At 46.5% G+C, this 16,929-nt stretch overlaps 1 protein-coding gene across 1 annotated transcript in view; it reads right to left on the bottom strand.

Moving 5' to 3' along the window:
- Positions 1-16,929, bottom strand: part of CAMKMT (calmodulin-lysine N-methyltransferase) — a 654,168-nt gene that overhangs the window by 140,115 nt on the left and 497,124 nt on the right. The window contains exon 7 of the mRNA XM_075339193.1: positions 11,226-11,292. Within this exon, the coding sequence (XP_075195308.1) occupies positions 11,226-11,292 (67 nt within the window). The remainder of the gene's footprint in view (positions 1-11,225; positions 11,293-16,929) is intronic.

The raw sequence follows: 16,929 nt of genomic DNA, 5'->3' as shown, positions 1-16,929 counted from the left end.
CCTTCACAACTGGACGATTTTGCGCTTTCCGTTTTTTTTTTTCGCCTTCTTTCTTCCGAGAGCCAAAACTATTTTATTTTTCAGTCATTATGGTCATTTGAGGGCTCGTTTTTTGGGGAATGAGCTCTACTTTTAAATGAAATCATGAGTTTTACCATATAGTGTACTGGAAAATGACAACAAAAATTCCAAATGCGGAAAAATTGCAAAAAAAAAGTGTGATTGCACTATTGTTTTTGATATATTTTATTCACTGTTTTCACTATATGGTAAAACTGATGTGTCGCTGTGATGCCTCAGGTCGGTGCTAGTTCATAGACTCCAAACATGAATAGGTTTATTTTTTACCTAAGGGGTTAAAAAAAAAAAATCAGATGTTTGTCCAAAAAAAGTGGCGCTCGTTTTGCGCCATTTTCCGCAACCCATAGCGTTCTCATTTTTTAGGATATGAGGCTCAGTGATGGCTTATTTTTTGCATCTCAGGCTGACGTTTTTAGCGGTACTATTTTTGCACAGATGTTACATTTTGCTAGTCAGTTATTGCACTTTGCGTAAAATCTGTGGCGACCAAAAAACGTAATTTTGGTGTTTGGAATTTTTTGCCGCTACGCCGTTTATCAACTACATTAATTTATTTTTACATTTTGATAAAGAAGGCGTTTCTGAACACGGCAATACCAAATGTGTGTATATTTTTTAACCCTTTAATTTTCAATGGGGCGAAAGGGGGGTGATTTGAACTATTGTTTTTTTTTTTTAATTTTTCGATTTTTTTTTTTTTAAGTTTTCAAAACTTTTTTTTATTTGTTTTTTATTTTACTAAACACCTAAAAGGGATACTATAAGGATCAGCAGTCTGATCACTTTTACATATTTGCTGATCACAGCTGCACAGCTTTGAACACCAGATATGCTCATCTCATCTCCTGTCTAATAAAGTTCTTGGCCAGTGAAACAGGAAGTGAGTCATGTGAGCTACAGGAGTCATCACATGACCTTGTGCTACCATGACAATCATCGGATCCACGTGATCACGTCACGTGACCATGTCATGTGACCATGGCCGGCTTTAGGCATGTGCAACTTGTGCAGTCGCACAGGGCACCGACGGCCATGCTTCAGGGGGGGCGCAGCAGAGAGGTAAGAAGTTGTACATTTCCTGGCTCCTCCGGTCCCAGCACAGCGTTTTTACTGTAACCGCCGCCGGTTACTTACTTAGCTTTATGTAGCGCCTGGCCAGCCGGGCCCACCACCTTCACCGAGCCCCAGTCACAGCTGCAGCGGAGGGGCGCGGTGTCGCTTCAGCCACTACTGCAGTCTGCACATGACTAAGGTGCATGCGAAGTCCTTCTAGGGTATCACATGCAAATTAGCCATGTGGTGGGGAGGCACTGTGAGTGGAGCAGAGCAGAAAGGTGGCGCGTCATCCCGCAGCTCAATGTGATGAGGTCATCGCTCTGCACCTCATCACAGTGCTGCGGGCAACGTGGAGCTGGCGAGCGCGCGGCATCCGGCAGGGAGAGGTAGGCGCCCTATGAGCTGAAGATTGCCGAGGGTGGTGGGGGAGCCGCTGACTTCAGCCGCAGGGGAGGGGGCGCTGACTACAGCCGCGGGTGGCGGGGGGGGGCTGATGACTATAGCTGCGGGGAGCGGGGCCACTTACTACAGCCACGGGTGGTGGTGGGGCCGCTGCCTACAGCCGCGGGGGGTGAAGGAGCTGCTGACTACAGCCGCGGGGGTGGGGGAGTCGCTGACTACAGCCGCAGGGGGGCCGCTGACTACAGCCGTGGGGGGCCGCTGACTACAGCCGCGGGGGGCAGGGGGGCCGCTGGCTACAGCTGCGTGGGGTGGGGTGGGCTGCTCACTACAGCCGCAGGTGACGGGGAGGGGCCGCTGACTACAGCTGCGGGTGGTGGTGGTGGGGCACTGACTACAACCGCGGGGGGGCGTGGTCGGGGGCGCTGACTTTAGCCACAGGGTCAGGGGATGGGTTCTGACTCCAGGGGCGGGGGGTGCTGACTCCAGGGGCGGGGGGGGCGTTGACTACAGCTACGGGGGGGGGGGGGGCGCTGACTACAGCCGTGGGGGGGCGCCCGCTGACTGCAGCCCCTGCCTTGCTTTAGCTGGATGTGTGGAGGGTACACATCCAGCTGAAATGCATCGCTGCTCAAAGAGGACGCTGCAGGATGTGGGAGCTGGGGAGGGTGAGTAAAATGTTTGTTTTTTTTCTTTTTGCAGTAAACAAATATACGACGAGAAACCCAGGAAAGGCACATATACACAAGAAGGTGAAGATATATACCAGGAAGGGGACAAAAACAAGGATGGGGACATATATACCAGAATGTGCCCAGGAGGGGAATATATATACATCAGGAGGAGCCTAGGATGTGGATATATATGTATTTGCTGGGAAGGGACAAATAAACCAGGATGGGAACATATATACCGGGAGGAGGACATATATACCAAGAAGGGGACAAAAACAAGGATGGGGATATATATACCAGAATGTGCCCAGGAGTGGGATATACATACCAGAAGGTGCCCAGGATTGGACATATATACCAGGATAGGGACAAGTAAACCAGGATGGGGACATGCATACCAGGAAGGGCCCAGGATGCAGACATATATACCAGGACTTGGACATATATAACAGGAGGATATTATACAGAGAGACAATGTGTGTGGGGGGATAGTATACAGAGGGGTAGTGTGTGTGGGGTGATATACAGAGGAGCATTGTGTGTGTGTGTGTGAGGATATAAATAAAGAGGGGCAGCTTGTGTGGGGGATAGTGTACAAAGGGGCAGCGTACATGAGGGATATTAAACAAAGGGTCATTGTGTGTGTGCATATTATACAGAGATGCAGTGTGTGGGGGGTATATAAAGGGGCAGTGTGTGTGTGTGTGTGTGTGTGGAGGATGCTAAACAGAGGAGCAGTGTGTGGGATATTATACAAATGGGCAGTGTGTTGGTATTTACAGAGGAGCAGTGTACGTGTGGGACATTATACAGAGGAGCAGTGTGTGGAGGGGCTATATTGAGGAGCAGTGTTTGTGGGGAGATATTATACAGAGGAGCATTGTGTGGGAGGATATTATAAAGAGGAGCAGTGTTTGTGGGGAGATATTATACAGAGGAGCATTGTGTGGGAGGATATTATAAAGAGGAGCAGTGTGTGGGAGGATATTATACAGAGGAGCGGTGTGTGGGAGGATATTATACAGAGGAGCAGTGTGTGTGGGAGGATATTATACAGAGGAGCAGTGTGGGTGGGAGGATATTATACACAGGAACATTGTGTGTGGGGGATATTATACAGGGGAGCAGTGTGTGGGGCGGTATTATGCAGAGGGGCATTGTGTGTGGGGGATATTATACAGAGAAGCAGTGTGTGGGGGGGATATTATACTGAGGAGCAGTGTGTGTGGGGATATTATACTGAGGAACAGTATGTGGGGGGATAGTACACTGAGGTGCAGTGTGTGTGAGAGGAGCAGTGTGTGTGGGAGAGATATTATACAGAGGAGCAGCGTGTGTGGGAGAGATATTATACAGAGGAGCAGTGTGTGTGGGAGAGATATTATACAGAGCAGCAGTGTGTGTGTGTGTGTGTGAGATACTTTACAGAGGGGCAGTGTGTGGAGATATTATAAATAGGGGCAGTGTAGGAGAGAGATTATGGAAAGGGGTGGTGTAGAGAGTATATTATGGAGAGAGTAGGTGTAGGGGGTGTATTATTAATTTTCTAAGGGAAATGCTTTATTTTCTGGAACAACTTCAAAGGTGCTAACACTTTTGGCCATGACTCTGTGTGTGTGTGTGTGTGTGTGTGTGTGTGTGTGTGTGTGGGTGTGTATATGTATGTATGTACAGTTAGGTCCAGAAATATTTGGACAATGACACAATTTTCGCGAGTTGGGCTCTGCATGCCACCACATTGGATTTGAAATGAAACCTCTACAACAGAATCCAAGTGCAGATTGTAACGTTTAATTTGAAGGTTTGAACAAAAATATCTGATAGAAATTGTAGGAATTGTACACATTTCTTTACAAACACTCCACATTTTAGGAGGTCAAAAGTAATTGGACAAATAAACCAAACCCAAACAAAATATTTTTATTTTCAATATTTTGTTGCGAATCCTTTGGAGGCAATCACTGCCTTAAGTCTGGAACCCATGGACATCACCAAACGCTGGGTTTCCTCCTTCTTAATGCTTTGCCAGGCCTTTACAGCCGCAGCCTTCAGGTCTTGCTTGTTTGTGGGTCTTTCCGTCTTAAGTCTGGATTTGAGCAAGTGAAATGCATGCTCAATTGGGTTAAGATCTGGTGATTGACTTGGCCATTGCAGAATGTTCCACTTTTTTGCACTCATGAACTCCTGGGTAGCTTTGGCTGTATGCTTGGGGTCATTGTCCATCTGTACTATGAAGCGCCGTCCGATCAACTTTGCGGCATTTGGCTGAATCTGGGCTGAAAGTATATCCCGGTACACTTCAGAATTCATCCGGCTACTCTTGTCTGCTGTTATGTCATCAATAAACACAAAAGTGACCCAGTGCCATTGAAAGCCATGCATGCCCATGCCATCACGTTGCCTCCACCATGTTTTACAGAGGATGTGGTGTGCCTTGGATCATGTGCCGTTCCCTTTCTTCTCCAAACTTTTTTCTTCCCATCATTCTGGTACAGGTTGATCTTTGTCTCATCTGTCCATAGAATACTTTTCCAGAACTGAGCTGGCTTCATGAAGTGTTTTTCAGCAAATTTAACTCTGGCCTGTCTATTTTTGGAATTGATGAATGGTTTGCATCTAGATGTGAACCCTTTGTATTTACTTTCATGGAGTCTTCTCTTTACTGTTGACTTAGAGACAGATACACCTACTTCACTGAGAGTGTTCTGGACTTCAGTTGATGTTGTGAACGGGTTCTTCTTCACCAAAGAAAGTATGCGGCGATCATCCACCACTGTTGTCATCCGTGGACGCCCAGGCCTTTTTGAGTTCCCAAGCTCACCAGTCAATTCCTTTTTACTCAGAATGTACCCGACTGTTGATTTTGCTACTCCAAGCATGTCTGCTATCTCTCTGATGGATTTTTTCTTTTTTTTCAGCCTCAGGATGTTCTGCTTCACCTCAATTGAGAGTTCCTTAGACCGCATGTTGTCTGGTCACAGCAACAGCTTCCAAATGCAAAACCACACACCTGTACTCAACCCCAGACCTTTTAACTACTTCATTGATTACAGGTTAACGAGGGAGACGCCTTCAGAGTTAATTGCAGCCCTTAGAGTCCCTTGTCCAATTACTTTTGGTCCCTTTAAAAAGAGGAGGCTATGCATTACAGAGCTATGATTCCTAAACCCTTTCTCCGATTTGGATGTGAAAACTCTCATATTGCAGCTGGGAGTGTGCACTTTCAGCCCATATTATATATATAATTGTATTTCTGAACATGTTTTTGTAAACAGCTAAAATAACAAAACTTGTGTCACTGTCCAAATATTTCTGGACCTAACTGTATATATATATATATATATATATATATATATATATATATATATATACATATATAAATATATAAAATATACACACACACACATCCAATCCCTCACCACCTCCTGCCGTTTTCAACTCAAAAATATCTCCAGAATCCGCCCTTTCCTCAATCCCCAATCTACAAAAATGCTAGTGCATGCTCTCATAATCTCCCGCCTCGACTACTGCAACATCCTCCTCTGTGGTCTCCCTGCTAACACGCTCGCCCCTCTCCAGTCCATCCTTAATTCTGCTGCCCGACTGATCCACCTCTCTCCTCAATACCACCCCGCTTCTCCTCTCTGCAAGTCCCTCCACTGGCTCCCAATCTTCCACCGTATCCAATTCAAATTACTAACACTGACCTACAAAGCTATCCATAATCTGTCTCCTCCATATATCTCTGAACTAATCTCTCGCTACACTCCAAAACGTAACCTCCGGTCCTCCCAAGATCTCCTTCTATCCTCCTCTCTCATTCGCTCCTCATGCAACCGACTCCAAGACTTCTCCCGAGCATCCCCAGTCTCCTGGAACTCACTGCCTCAACACGTCAGACTATCTACTACACTTGCAAACTTCAAACGGACCCTGAAAACTCATCTGTTCAGAAATGCCTATAATCTACAATGACCTCACCGCCCCACCACCGTGCGGAGCTGCCGCCCCACCACCGTGCGGAGCTGCCGCCCCACCACCGTGCGGAGCTGCCGCCCCACCACCGCGCGGAGCTGCCGCCCCACCACCGCGCGGAGCTGCCGCCCCACCACCGTGCGGAGCTGCCGCCCCACCACCGTGCGGAGCTGCCGCCCCACCACCGTGCGGAGCTGCCGCCCCACCACCGTGCGGAGCTGCCGCCCCACCACCGTGCGGAGCTGCCGCCCCACCACCGTGCGGAGCTGCCGCCCAACCTACACCCCACCTACTGTCTCCTCCCCAAAATCCTTTAGGATGTAAGCCCGCAAGGGCAGGGCCCTCTTCCCCCTGTGCTAGTCTGTCTATTGTAACGTGTACATGTATTCTGTATGTAACCCCCTCATGTACAGCACCATGGAATCAATGGTGCTCTATAAATAAACAATAATAATAATAATAATAATAATAACACACACGTTTTTCCAAGAATGGTGGTGAGTGTGGAGGGCTTGAGGAGTGGAGTCGGAGCTGGGGTGGGGTGTAATATCCATGGATTTGGCATAAATGGTTGAAATCGGAAGACCTCTAAAAAAACGAGATCAGATGTGGTGACATTAATGTGGATTTGAGGTGCAGATTCTCCAGCACAAATTTGTAATTTATTGTACATTTGAAGAGATCAATTTTCTTAGGATATAAAAAAAGATGGCCTCCTGTCCTCGTTTGTTTCCTGGGAAACTGGGTAAAAAATCAGTAGGGGGGGGACACCAAAGGGCAGTTTTGCACAGGGCGCCATTCAGGTTAAGGCCGGCCCTGCATGTGACTTCTGGTTTTGGGGGGTGACTGAACTCTTAAGCGGGTTTTACAAACTACGATTTCGTTAATGAATTATCGTCGGGGTCACGGTGTTTGTGGCGCACATCCGGTTTCATTAACGATATCGCAGTGTGTGACACTTATGAGCGACCTTAAGCGATCGCAAAAGCGGTCAAAATCGTTTGCCACAGAGAGGTCGTCCTCAAACAAAAAATCGTTTTGTGCTTATTAGCGATGTTGTTTCTCATTCCTGCGGCAGCACACATCGCTATGTGTGACACCGCATGAGCGACGAACATCTCCTTACCTGCCTCCACCGGCAATGCGGAAGGAAGGAGGTGGGCGGGATGTTAAGTCCCGCTCATCTCCGCCCCTCCGCTACTATTGGACGCCTGCCGTGTGACGTCGCTGTGACACCAAAGGAACCGCCCCCTTAGAAAGGAGGCGGTTCACCGGCCAGAGTGACGTCGCAGAGCAGGTATGTGCGTGTGACGCTGCCGTAGCGATAATGTTCGCTACGGCAATGAACACCACATATCGGCTAGCGATGTCGCAACGTGTAAAGCCCGCTTAAGGGTGACCACAATTATAATGACGCTGTCATATTTTGACAGCGCCATTTAAGGGCTTAACAGGCACGGGCAGATCGTAGATCTGCTCGTGCCTGCTATGCACACATGTCAGTTGTACAAATCAGCAGACATGTGCGCAGATCCCACCAGGTGCCCACGGCAGCTGGATGGTATTAACACGTAATTTTGCTGCCCGCAGTCGTTAAGGGATTAAGCTTTTCTGTAACAAAAAAACTATAGCATTTTCTTCATTGGTTAGTGGTTTTCCAAAAATGACTGGAAAAATTGTCCAAAAAAATGACAGGGGGAAATTATAAAGGAAACCCGCTCAAGAAACAGCAAGAAAAAAAATGCTCATTAAGGACATCTCGAGTCACAAAAGGAGGGATTCCTGAAGTGTCTTCTGCTTGAAAAATGGGGAGCTTTTGACGGCTGGAAAAAGGCGCAGTGCGATCATATCTTAAAATGGATTTACCAAAAAAATTATTAGGAAAAGTTTAACGAGATTTTGTGATTTTTTTGAAAGATTTGAGTGGATACACAAAGTCTGAACTTAATATTCAAATGCCTATCATGGATTTCTTCATGGGTATACAATCAGTCTTGTAAGATACTACAGAGATAGGAGCCACAATCAAACAGGGGTTAAAAGGATTCTGTGCCCCATAAGTAGTACATATTACATATGGAAATTGAGAAACACTGGCAAAGGTTTTGCATTAGATCTCAGGAGGTTCAAGTTATGCCACTGTTGTCAATTACATGGCCAACCATCAAAGTGCTCATGTAGGTGTCACTACAGGGGAGAGAGGCTATATCAGCCATATAGGACAACACACAGGAAGGGGGAATGAATACAATATAGCTAGGGAAACGGGGAAGTGCTGACCCCTGACAACAACCTGCAGATCATCATCACTGCCCTCAATAACACTATAGAGGATCTGCATCTGTTGCTGAGCTGGAAAACCTGGGGTCCTGTCTTTTCATGGGAAATGGGCCCTAAGTAAAATGGAGGGTATGAGCACTAAGTCAACACTACTAACACTAAAGGAAGACAAGGCAACAATATAGGGAAAACAAGACTGCAATCACCAGAGCCCTGGTAGACAAATGTTTGCTATCTAATAATAATAATAATAATAATCTTTATTTCTATAGCACCAACATATTCCGCAGCGCTTTACAATTCAGGAGGATCATAGTCTGAACAACAGCAACCACAGAAGTCTCTGGAGCAACAGAAGATTACTTCTCCAGAGCTCAGCAAGGAACAAACTATAACCTACACCCAAACCACCCCAGGGTGAGGATAATAAAGGAAGTCAGAGGATAGCAACTGAGAGGAAGGTCGACAGTTTTCCAGGGTCATAGAGTCCGCCTATTGCAGAAACGGGAAACTGTCAGATAACAACATGTGCTGCCAATCTCTGTGATCTTCTAGCACTTTCTGCCACTGGATTGTCAGCCGGTCCTGATACCTTTGTGACAGGCCGTGACACATCCGTGACAGTAGGATGCCACAGGCTTTCTAAAGGGGCAAGTTATTACTTATTCATGGGATAAATTATAACTTGTTGAATGCTTGGACTCCATCAATCCTGAGAATGGGGCACTGAAATGGCCTTTTAGAGTGAGGAAGTGGTCCTCTTTCTCAATTTTGGTGTAGGTCTAGCAGTGAAAACCCCAAAAATCAGCAAGTTATATCCTACTCACAGGATAGGCAATATTTTGCTCTGAATTGAGCCGGCTATATATACTATATGTCAGTCAACTGAACGATGCTCCGGCTGATCGTTCAGCTGATGGCCATCTCATTCGGCAGAGTGCTCTTGTGTTCTCTATGAGAAAGTCACCAACAGACATCTGTGCCGGTAGCCTATTTCTGGGTGAACAAAGCAATCGGCAGTCCAAAATCAGGTCAACATTCCTCTTCAGCCAACACTAGTCTAAGGACTTATTCAAATTAACGTATTAGACGTCTGTGTGCTGTTTATATGCAAAACTGATAGCCTATGGACAGCACACTGACAAATGCATTTCAATGTACACGGATTGATGGCGTGAGTATAAAAAAAAAAAAACATTTTCAGCATGCACTACTGTATTCTGGATCAGACTCATCAATGATAAGTCAATGAATGTGTAAAAAATGGATATATAGGTTACCATCCGCTCCACATGGCATACTTTTTTCATGGATCCATTACAATGATTATGATAGGAAACTGTATTTGACCTTTATTATTTATTCAATTATTTATGTAGAGAAAGATGCAATGCGGATGTATAAAAATGCTATAAAAATATCACAAACGTGACAAAAAGGATGAAAAAAATCATTTTTTCTGGATGTAAAATAGACAATTTTGCATACGTTTGTGTGTAATTAGTCTAATATTTATGGGGGCTTTTTACTTTTTAAAGGGAATCTGTCACCCTTTTGTGTTATTTTAGTTATTAATACGGGCATACAGGTGGCATAGAGGTGAAATTAACCATACCCGTATGCCTCCTGGATGATAGGTCATTTGGCAAAAATCCTCTTTTATATCTTCTATCTTCCGAGCTATGGGGTGTGTGCTGCCTGGAAGATGTCAGGCTCTGGTCATCATTATACAGGAGTCTTCCTTGTCTTCTCTTCAGAGTCTGTGATGTCAAGTGCACGGCAAGAAAACCCAGGCCTGTGCATTCTTCCTGCACTATGAAGCAGCAGTGAATCCCTGGCACCTGCTCACAGCAAAATGGAAGCCTGTGCCCAAAGAACGGCGAAACAGTGCAGGGAGGGACGTCAGGCGGAATATGCAGGCGCGGGATTTCCGGCCACGCACCTGATGTCACAGTGACTTTGAAAAGAAGGGGAGGAGGAATCCTATATAATGAAGACCAGAGGCCAGCTTATCTTCTGAGCATAACACACCCCATAGCCTGGAAGATAGAAGATATAAAAGAGGATTTTTGCCAAACGACCACTCATACAGGAGCTGTACAGGTATTGCTAATCTCGCTTTTATCTTCAGAACAGATCATGCCCCATAGACTGGAAGATAGAAGATATAAAAGAGGATTTTTCCCAAACAACCCCTCATCCAGGAGGCATACAGGTATGGCTAATCTCACCTTTATGCCACCTGCATGCCCATATTAGTAACTAAAAAAATGCAAAAGAGTGACAGTTTCCCTTTAAGATTGCCATAAAAATTGAATTCTTACAAAGTAATGCAGATATCCTCTATATAAAAGCTCAAACAACCCTTATTGACACAGTAATGGCAGTGTATGTCAATTCTAATTGTTATAATAATTATTAATTATAATATATATATATATTTGTTATTTTAGTAAATATAATTATTATTAAATGGTTTCAAAGAAGAAGGACTGAGGTTTTATTTTACACCAATGGTTGCAGTATGGGCATCGATGGTCTGTTTCTGAATATGCCATTTACAATGTCCACAGGCAATGCGATAAATATGTCAGCCCCTGCCTGACATTGCTATGATTCATAGTGTATGTGAAAACCTTTAATTTTATTTAGCGGTAGCCATTTTTTTTTATTGTTTCCTCACAATAGTTCAGCATGATTCCATGAAGACAAACTCTCGAAAAAAAAAAATATTCCCTATAAAGAGCAGACATAACTGACCTGGTGGATATCAAGCGGCTTTTAAATCCCTCCGTCCTCTCGCGTCTCTTGATGATGTGTGACACATCTGTACAGACTTTGTTAAGGAGAACATTTTGTGACTTTTATCGCTTCTCAGCTACCAATTCTCTCAAGATTTATAGCTTGTGCCCAGTTGGTCCTAAAATCGAAGGATTATATAAGTGCTACAGACTATTCATTCAATATTAGCAAATGTGCGAATAAAAATAGTAGCAAGGTATAAATAGGGAAAGAACAGGTTTTTTATTACCAAATATCATTTTCAAAAATGAAATCAATGTGACTGCGTGGAGTTAGTCTTTTCAGCAAAATGCCACCTGCGATTTTTAGCTTATATAGCGAGACTGATGCAATAGTGGCTTTTTTTTTGTTAAATCGAGGCCAGGATGTAGAAAGCCACTCAGCGACACTGACAAAATGCTTTCTTTGTACTCAAACAATCCGTAATGCAAAGACAAATACTGTATAAAGCACAACATGTTATTTTACTCCAAAGAATCTAAAATTCACCTACAGTAGCTGAAAAATATAATACGCGTAAATTATACATCTATCTACTATAACATTAAAATCACATGCCTAACCTTGAGTATGCGCCACTTACGCCACCAAAGCCGCTCTGACCTATCAGGCATGGACTCCAAAAGATGGATAAAGACCTCCTGTGATGTTTGGCAATAAGACACAAGCAGCAGACCTTTTTAATTCCTTTAAAGAAGCTGTCCAGTTACCAAAACTGTTTTTTTTTTTCCTGATAAATCTTGCTAATATGTGCCCCTCAACACATCTATTATGTTTTTTTCAGCAAAATTAGGTTTTATTGTGCACTAGCAGCACATGCTCATTGCTGGCTCCAGCTCTGATGGGGTTAATCTCTCCTCGGACTTCCTGTGTTCAGTTCCTACAAGTTCCAGAATTCTTTGTGGCTCTAGGGCGGTGTCTAGCTTATCTAACACACCCCCCTCAGATCTCCACCCAAAGCCTCCTCCCTGCCTCTTCCCTGTGTGGATGAGAGAAATCACACAGAGACATCCAAAGCTGCCAGCTCTGCACACAACCAGGGGAAGAAAGTGTGTGTGTGTGTGTTTGTGAGTGTTTGTGTGTGAATGTGTGTGTGTGTGTGTTTTTGTGAGTGTTTGTGCGTGAGTGTGTGTGAGTTTGTGTTTGTTTGTGAGTGTTTGTGTGTGAGTGTGAGTGTGTGTGTGTGAGTGTGTGTGTGTGTACACAGAAATTATGATTATTAGCCGGCGCAACATGTGAAAAAAATAATTGGGGGAAAAAAAGTGACGGTGTGATGAGATTGCTTTTTTCCCTCTTGCCTAGTCTGTGTGTCGTCCGTATCATCCGCAAACCGCATATGACCGGATCCTGTGGATTAAATGTGCAACGCATGCAACCGTTATTTTACCGGATCCTTCTGCAGCGGGACACAGAATTTATCGGCCGGTGCTGGAGTCAGCTGACTCCTGATCTCACAGCCCGCACACGCTGCAATAGCTGCAGGTGGGCTCATTCACATGACCGTTCCGTTTGTCCTGGTCAGTTCCTGTTTTTTTGCGGACCCACAGACAGGACCATCTTTTCAATGTCTTTTGTGTAGGATCGGATGGTACACAGTAGCACTTCCATGTGCATCCGATCCTACAAAAAAAACCACATCGGATGCCGTATGTCCGCTCCGTTATTATGGAACATGTCCTATTCTGTTCCGTAATAACGAACCGTGACTCAATGCAAGTCAATGGGTCCGCAAAATTCCCGGAAGCAACACGGAAGCACTTCCATGTGACTTCCGTTGGGTGCCCGTGCAATCAGTGTCCCGCTCCAGCCCCAGCCCCGCGGCTGCCCGCTCAGCAGTGTCAGCAGCGGCCCGCACTGCAGTGTCAGCAGCCGCGGGGATGACAAGCACTACCGTCAGGAGATTAGTAAGTTCATTACATACGGTGATGAAGTCCTGCCCTCCTGACGTCAGCGGTCGTCTCTGCCTTCTATGCCCGCCGCTTGTCACATCACCTCTCACTGTCGACCCGAGACTGTGACTAGTGGTAACGTCACGGGCCGCTCGCGATACTTTATTTGTGAAGGCGGCGGTCATTGAACTCAGTGACAGCGCTGCTGTCAGGAGTTCAGCGATCATCGCAGGTAATATACCTCGCTAACCTCCTGATAGCAGCACTCGTCATGCCCTGCAGTGACCTGGGCTGACCTATTGATGTTAGCTCAGGTCACTGCATGGCTCTCCCAGCAAATAGGGAACATTCTGTTCTTCATTGACTGGGACATTGACTATGGTATGGATCATCGTGGGACCCCCTTGTATTACACCAGACCTGGATTGGTTTTTCTTTCTAATAAATTGGTGAAAGAGGGAATGTGTTGGGGAGTGTTTTTTCAAATAAAAATGTGTTTGTTGTCTATTTTTTTTTTTTTTTTATTACTGCCTGGGTTGTGATGTCGGGTATCTGATACACGCCTGACATCACTAACTCCAGGGCTTGATGCCAGGTGACATTACACATCTGGTATTAACCCCATATATTACCCCGTTTGCCACCGCACCAGGGCAACGGGATGAGCTGGCGCGAAGCACCAGGACTGGCACATCTAATGGATGCGCTACTTCTGGGGCGGCTGCAGCCTGCTATTTTTGGGCTGGGGAGTGTCCAATAACGGTGAACCTCCCTAGTCTGAGAATACCAGACCACAGATGTCCGCATTACCTTGGCTGGTGATCCAATTTCGGGGGACCCCGTGTTTTTTGTTTTAAATTATTTAGTTAATTTAAAATAACAGTGTGGGGGGGCCTCTGTTTTGGATTACCAGCCAAGGTGAAGCTGCCAGCTGTGGTTTGCAGGCTGCAGCCGTTTGCTTTACCCTAGCTGGCTACAAAAGATAGGGGGACCGCATGTCATTTTTTTTTTATTTATTTATTTTTTGGCTAAATACAAGACTAAGCACCTTAGTGCCATATGACAGTCACAAAAGGGTGCCAGCTTAGAATATGCAGGGGGTAAGACATTATATATGTATTTCTTATCTATCTATCTATCCAGCCCTCTATTCATTCATCCCTCTATCTATCTATCCATCTCTATATCTACTCATCTATTTATCTTTCTTGCTGCTTCCGTTTTTTGCGGTCCGCAAAAAAACCCGGAAGGCACGCAGATGTCACACGGATGCCACTAGGATGCATCCGTGAAACAAAAGGACCGTTTTTTGTGGCCCGCAAAAACGGAACGGTCATGTGAATGTAGCCTTAACAGCAGTCGCTGCCTGCTGCCGATCACATGTGACCGTGTGCAGGCTGTGTGTGCGGGCTGTGTGTACAGGAGTTCAGCTGAGTTCAGATCAGCTGACTCAAGTGTCGGCCGATCAGGCTGGGGCCACACGGGGATTACTGCGATCCCCTTGCATTACACTCGGCTCACGCTCAGTACAGCAGAGCTGAGTGTCATGCGTGTGTCCCTGCGACTGAGGTCCGACTGTGCGAGCAGACCTCAGCTGCGGGGGGCGGTCCGCCACTCGAGGGGTGGGCCAGCACTGAGGAGTGGTGGGAGGGATTTCTCTCCCTCTCTCCTCCGTAGTCCACCGATGTACCGCAAGTGCAGTGCGATTTTTCTCTCACCACATACACTTGAATGAGTAAAAGAGAGAGTCTTGCATTACAGTGGCAGCATGCTGCAATTGTTTTCTCGGTCCAATTAGGGCGGAGAAAATAAATCACTCATGTGCGCTAACACACAGGCTAATATTGGTCCGAGTGGAATGCGATGTTTTATCGCACTCCACTCACACTGTTTTTCTCGCCGTGTGGCTTAGACCTTACTTGTTTTGTGTCCCCCTGCATCCATGGCAGCGTGTGCAGGCTGGAGTTCAGCTGAGTTCAGATCAGCTGACTCCAGTGCTGGAGTGAACTCCGCTGACCTCACAGCCCGTACACGCTGCGATGGATGCAGGGGGACACAGAACAAGTAATCGTCCGACACTGGAGTCATCTGATTACTTGGGATCAATTGAGCAGTAAAATGCTCTGGTGCTCGATGGGCGAAGCCCATGTCGATTTTTTTTTTTAAAAATTCACTAAAAAAAAAAAAACAAACAAAAAATCACATTGTTTGTGGGCTCCTGCTGCATTTTCTATTGCTAAGGGTAACCCAAGCAGCTACTGGCTGCTAGCCCCCGCTGCTTGGTGTTACTTTCACTGGCAATAGAAATCCAGGGAAGCATTTTTTTTTTATAAAGGTTTTTGCCTGAAAACTTTTTTAAAAAAATGACGTTGGCTTCGCCATATTTTTGTATGCTAGCCAGGTACAGCAGGCAGCTACGGGCTGCCCCCAACCCCCAGCTGCCTATTTGTACCCGGCTGGAAACCAAAAATATAGAGAAGCCCTTTTTTTTTTTTTATTTCATGAATTTCATGAAATAATTTAAAAAAAAAAATGACATGGGCTTCGCCGAATTTTTGAGTCCAGCCAGGTACAACTAGGCAGCTGGGGATTGGAATCCGCAGTGAAGGGTGCCCAAACTTTCTGGGCCCCCCGCTGCGAATTGCAGTCCACAGCCGCCCCAGAAAATGGCGCCTTCATAGAAGCGCCATCTTCTGGCGCTGTATCCAACTCTTCCAGTGGCCCTGGTGGCAGGTGGCACGCTGGGTAATAAGGGGTTAATACCAGCTATGTTTTACCAGCTGGTATAAAGCCCGAGATTCTTAATGTCAGGCCAAGTTTGACCTGGCCATTAAGAATCTCCAATAAAGGGTTTAAAAAAAAAAAAAAAAGACCACACAGAGAAAAATACTTTATTAGAAATAAATACACAGACACAGTAGGGACTCCATGTTTATTACTCCCTCTCACCCCTCCACGATGGAGAGATTTCTGTACTGACCATGCCAGGAGAGAGCGAGGGAAAAGAGAGAGAGCGAGGGGGGGAGGAAAAGAAAGCGAGGGGGGGAGGAAACGAGAGCGAGGGGGGGGGGAGGAAAAGAAAGCGAGGGGGGGAGGAAAAGAGAGCAAGGGGGGGAGGAAAAGAGAGCGAGGGGGGGAGGAAAAGAGAGCGAGGGGGGGGAAGAGAGCGCGGGGGGAGGAAAAGAGAGCGCGGGGGGAGGAAAAGAGAGCTCGGGGGAGGAAAAGAGAGCGCGGGGGGAGGAAAAGAGAGCGAGGGGGGGAGGAAAAGAGAGCGAGGGGGGGGGAAAAGAGAGCAAGGGGGGGAAGGAAAAGAGAGCGAGGGGGGGAAGGAAAAGAGAGCGCGGGGGGGAGGAAAAGAGAGCGCGGGGGGGAGGAAAAGAGAGCGAGGGGGGGAGGAAAAGAGCGAGGGGGGGAAGAAAAGAGAGTGAGGGGGGGAAGGAAAAGAGCGCGGGGGGAAGGAAAAGAGAGCGCGGGGGGGAGGAAAAGAGAGCGAGGGGCGGAGGAAAAGAGAGCGAGGGGGGGATGAAAAGAGAGCGAGGGGGAGGGAAAGAGAGTGCGGGGGGGAGGAAAAGAGAGTGCGGGGGGAGGAAAAGAGAGCGAGGGGGGGAAGAGAGCGAGGGGGGGAAGAGAGCGAGGGAAAAGAGAGGGGAGAGGGATAAGAGGGGGCAGAGAAGAGGGGGAAGAGGGGAGGGGGAGAAGAGTGGGGGGAGAGAAGAGAGTGGGGAAAGAACGGGGGGGGCAGAGGTGCTCTGTCACCAACTGTCTCCACTCTG

This window comes from Anomaloglossus baeobatrachus, chromosome 3, assembly GCF_048569485.1.
Source record: "Anomaloglossus baeobatrachus isolate aAnoBae1 chromosome 3, aAnoBae1.hap1, whole genome shotgun sequence".
NCBI lineage: Eukaryota > Metazoa > Chordata > Amphibia > Anura > Aromobatidae > Anomaloglossus > Anomaloglossus baeobatrachus.
This window is presented reverse-complemented; position numbering and strand designations above follow the sequence as displayed.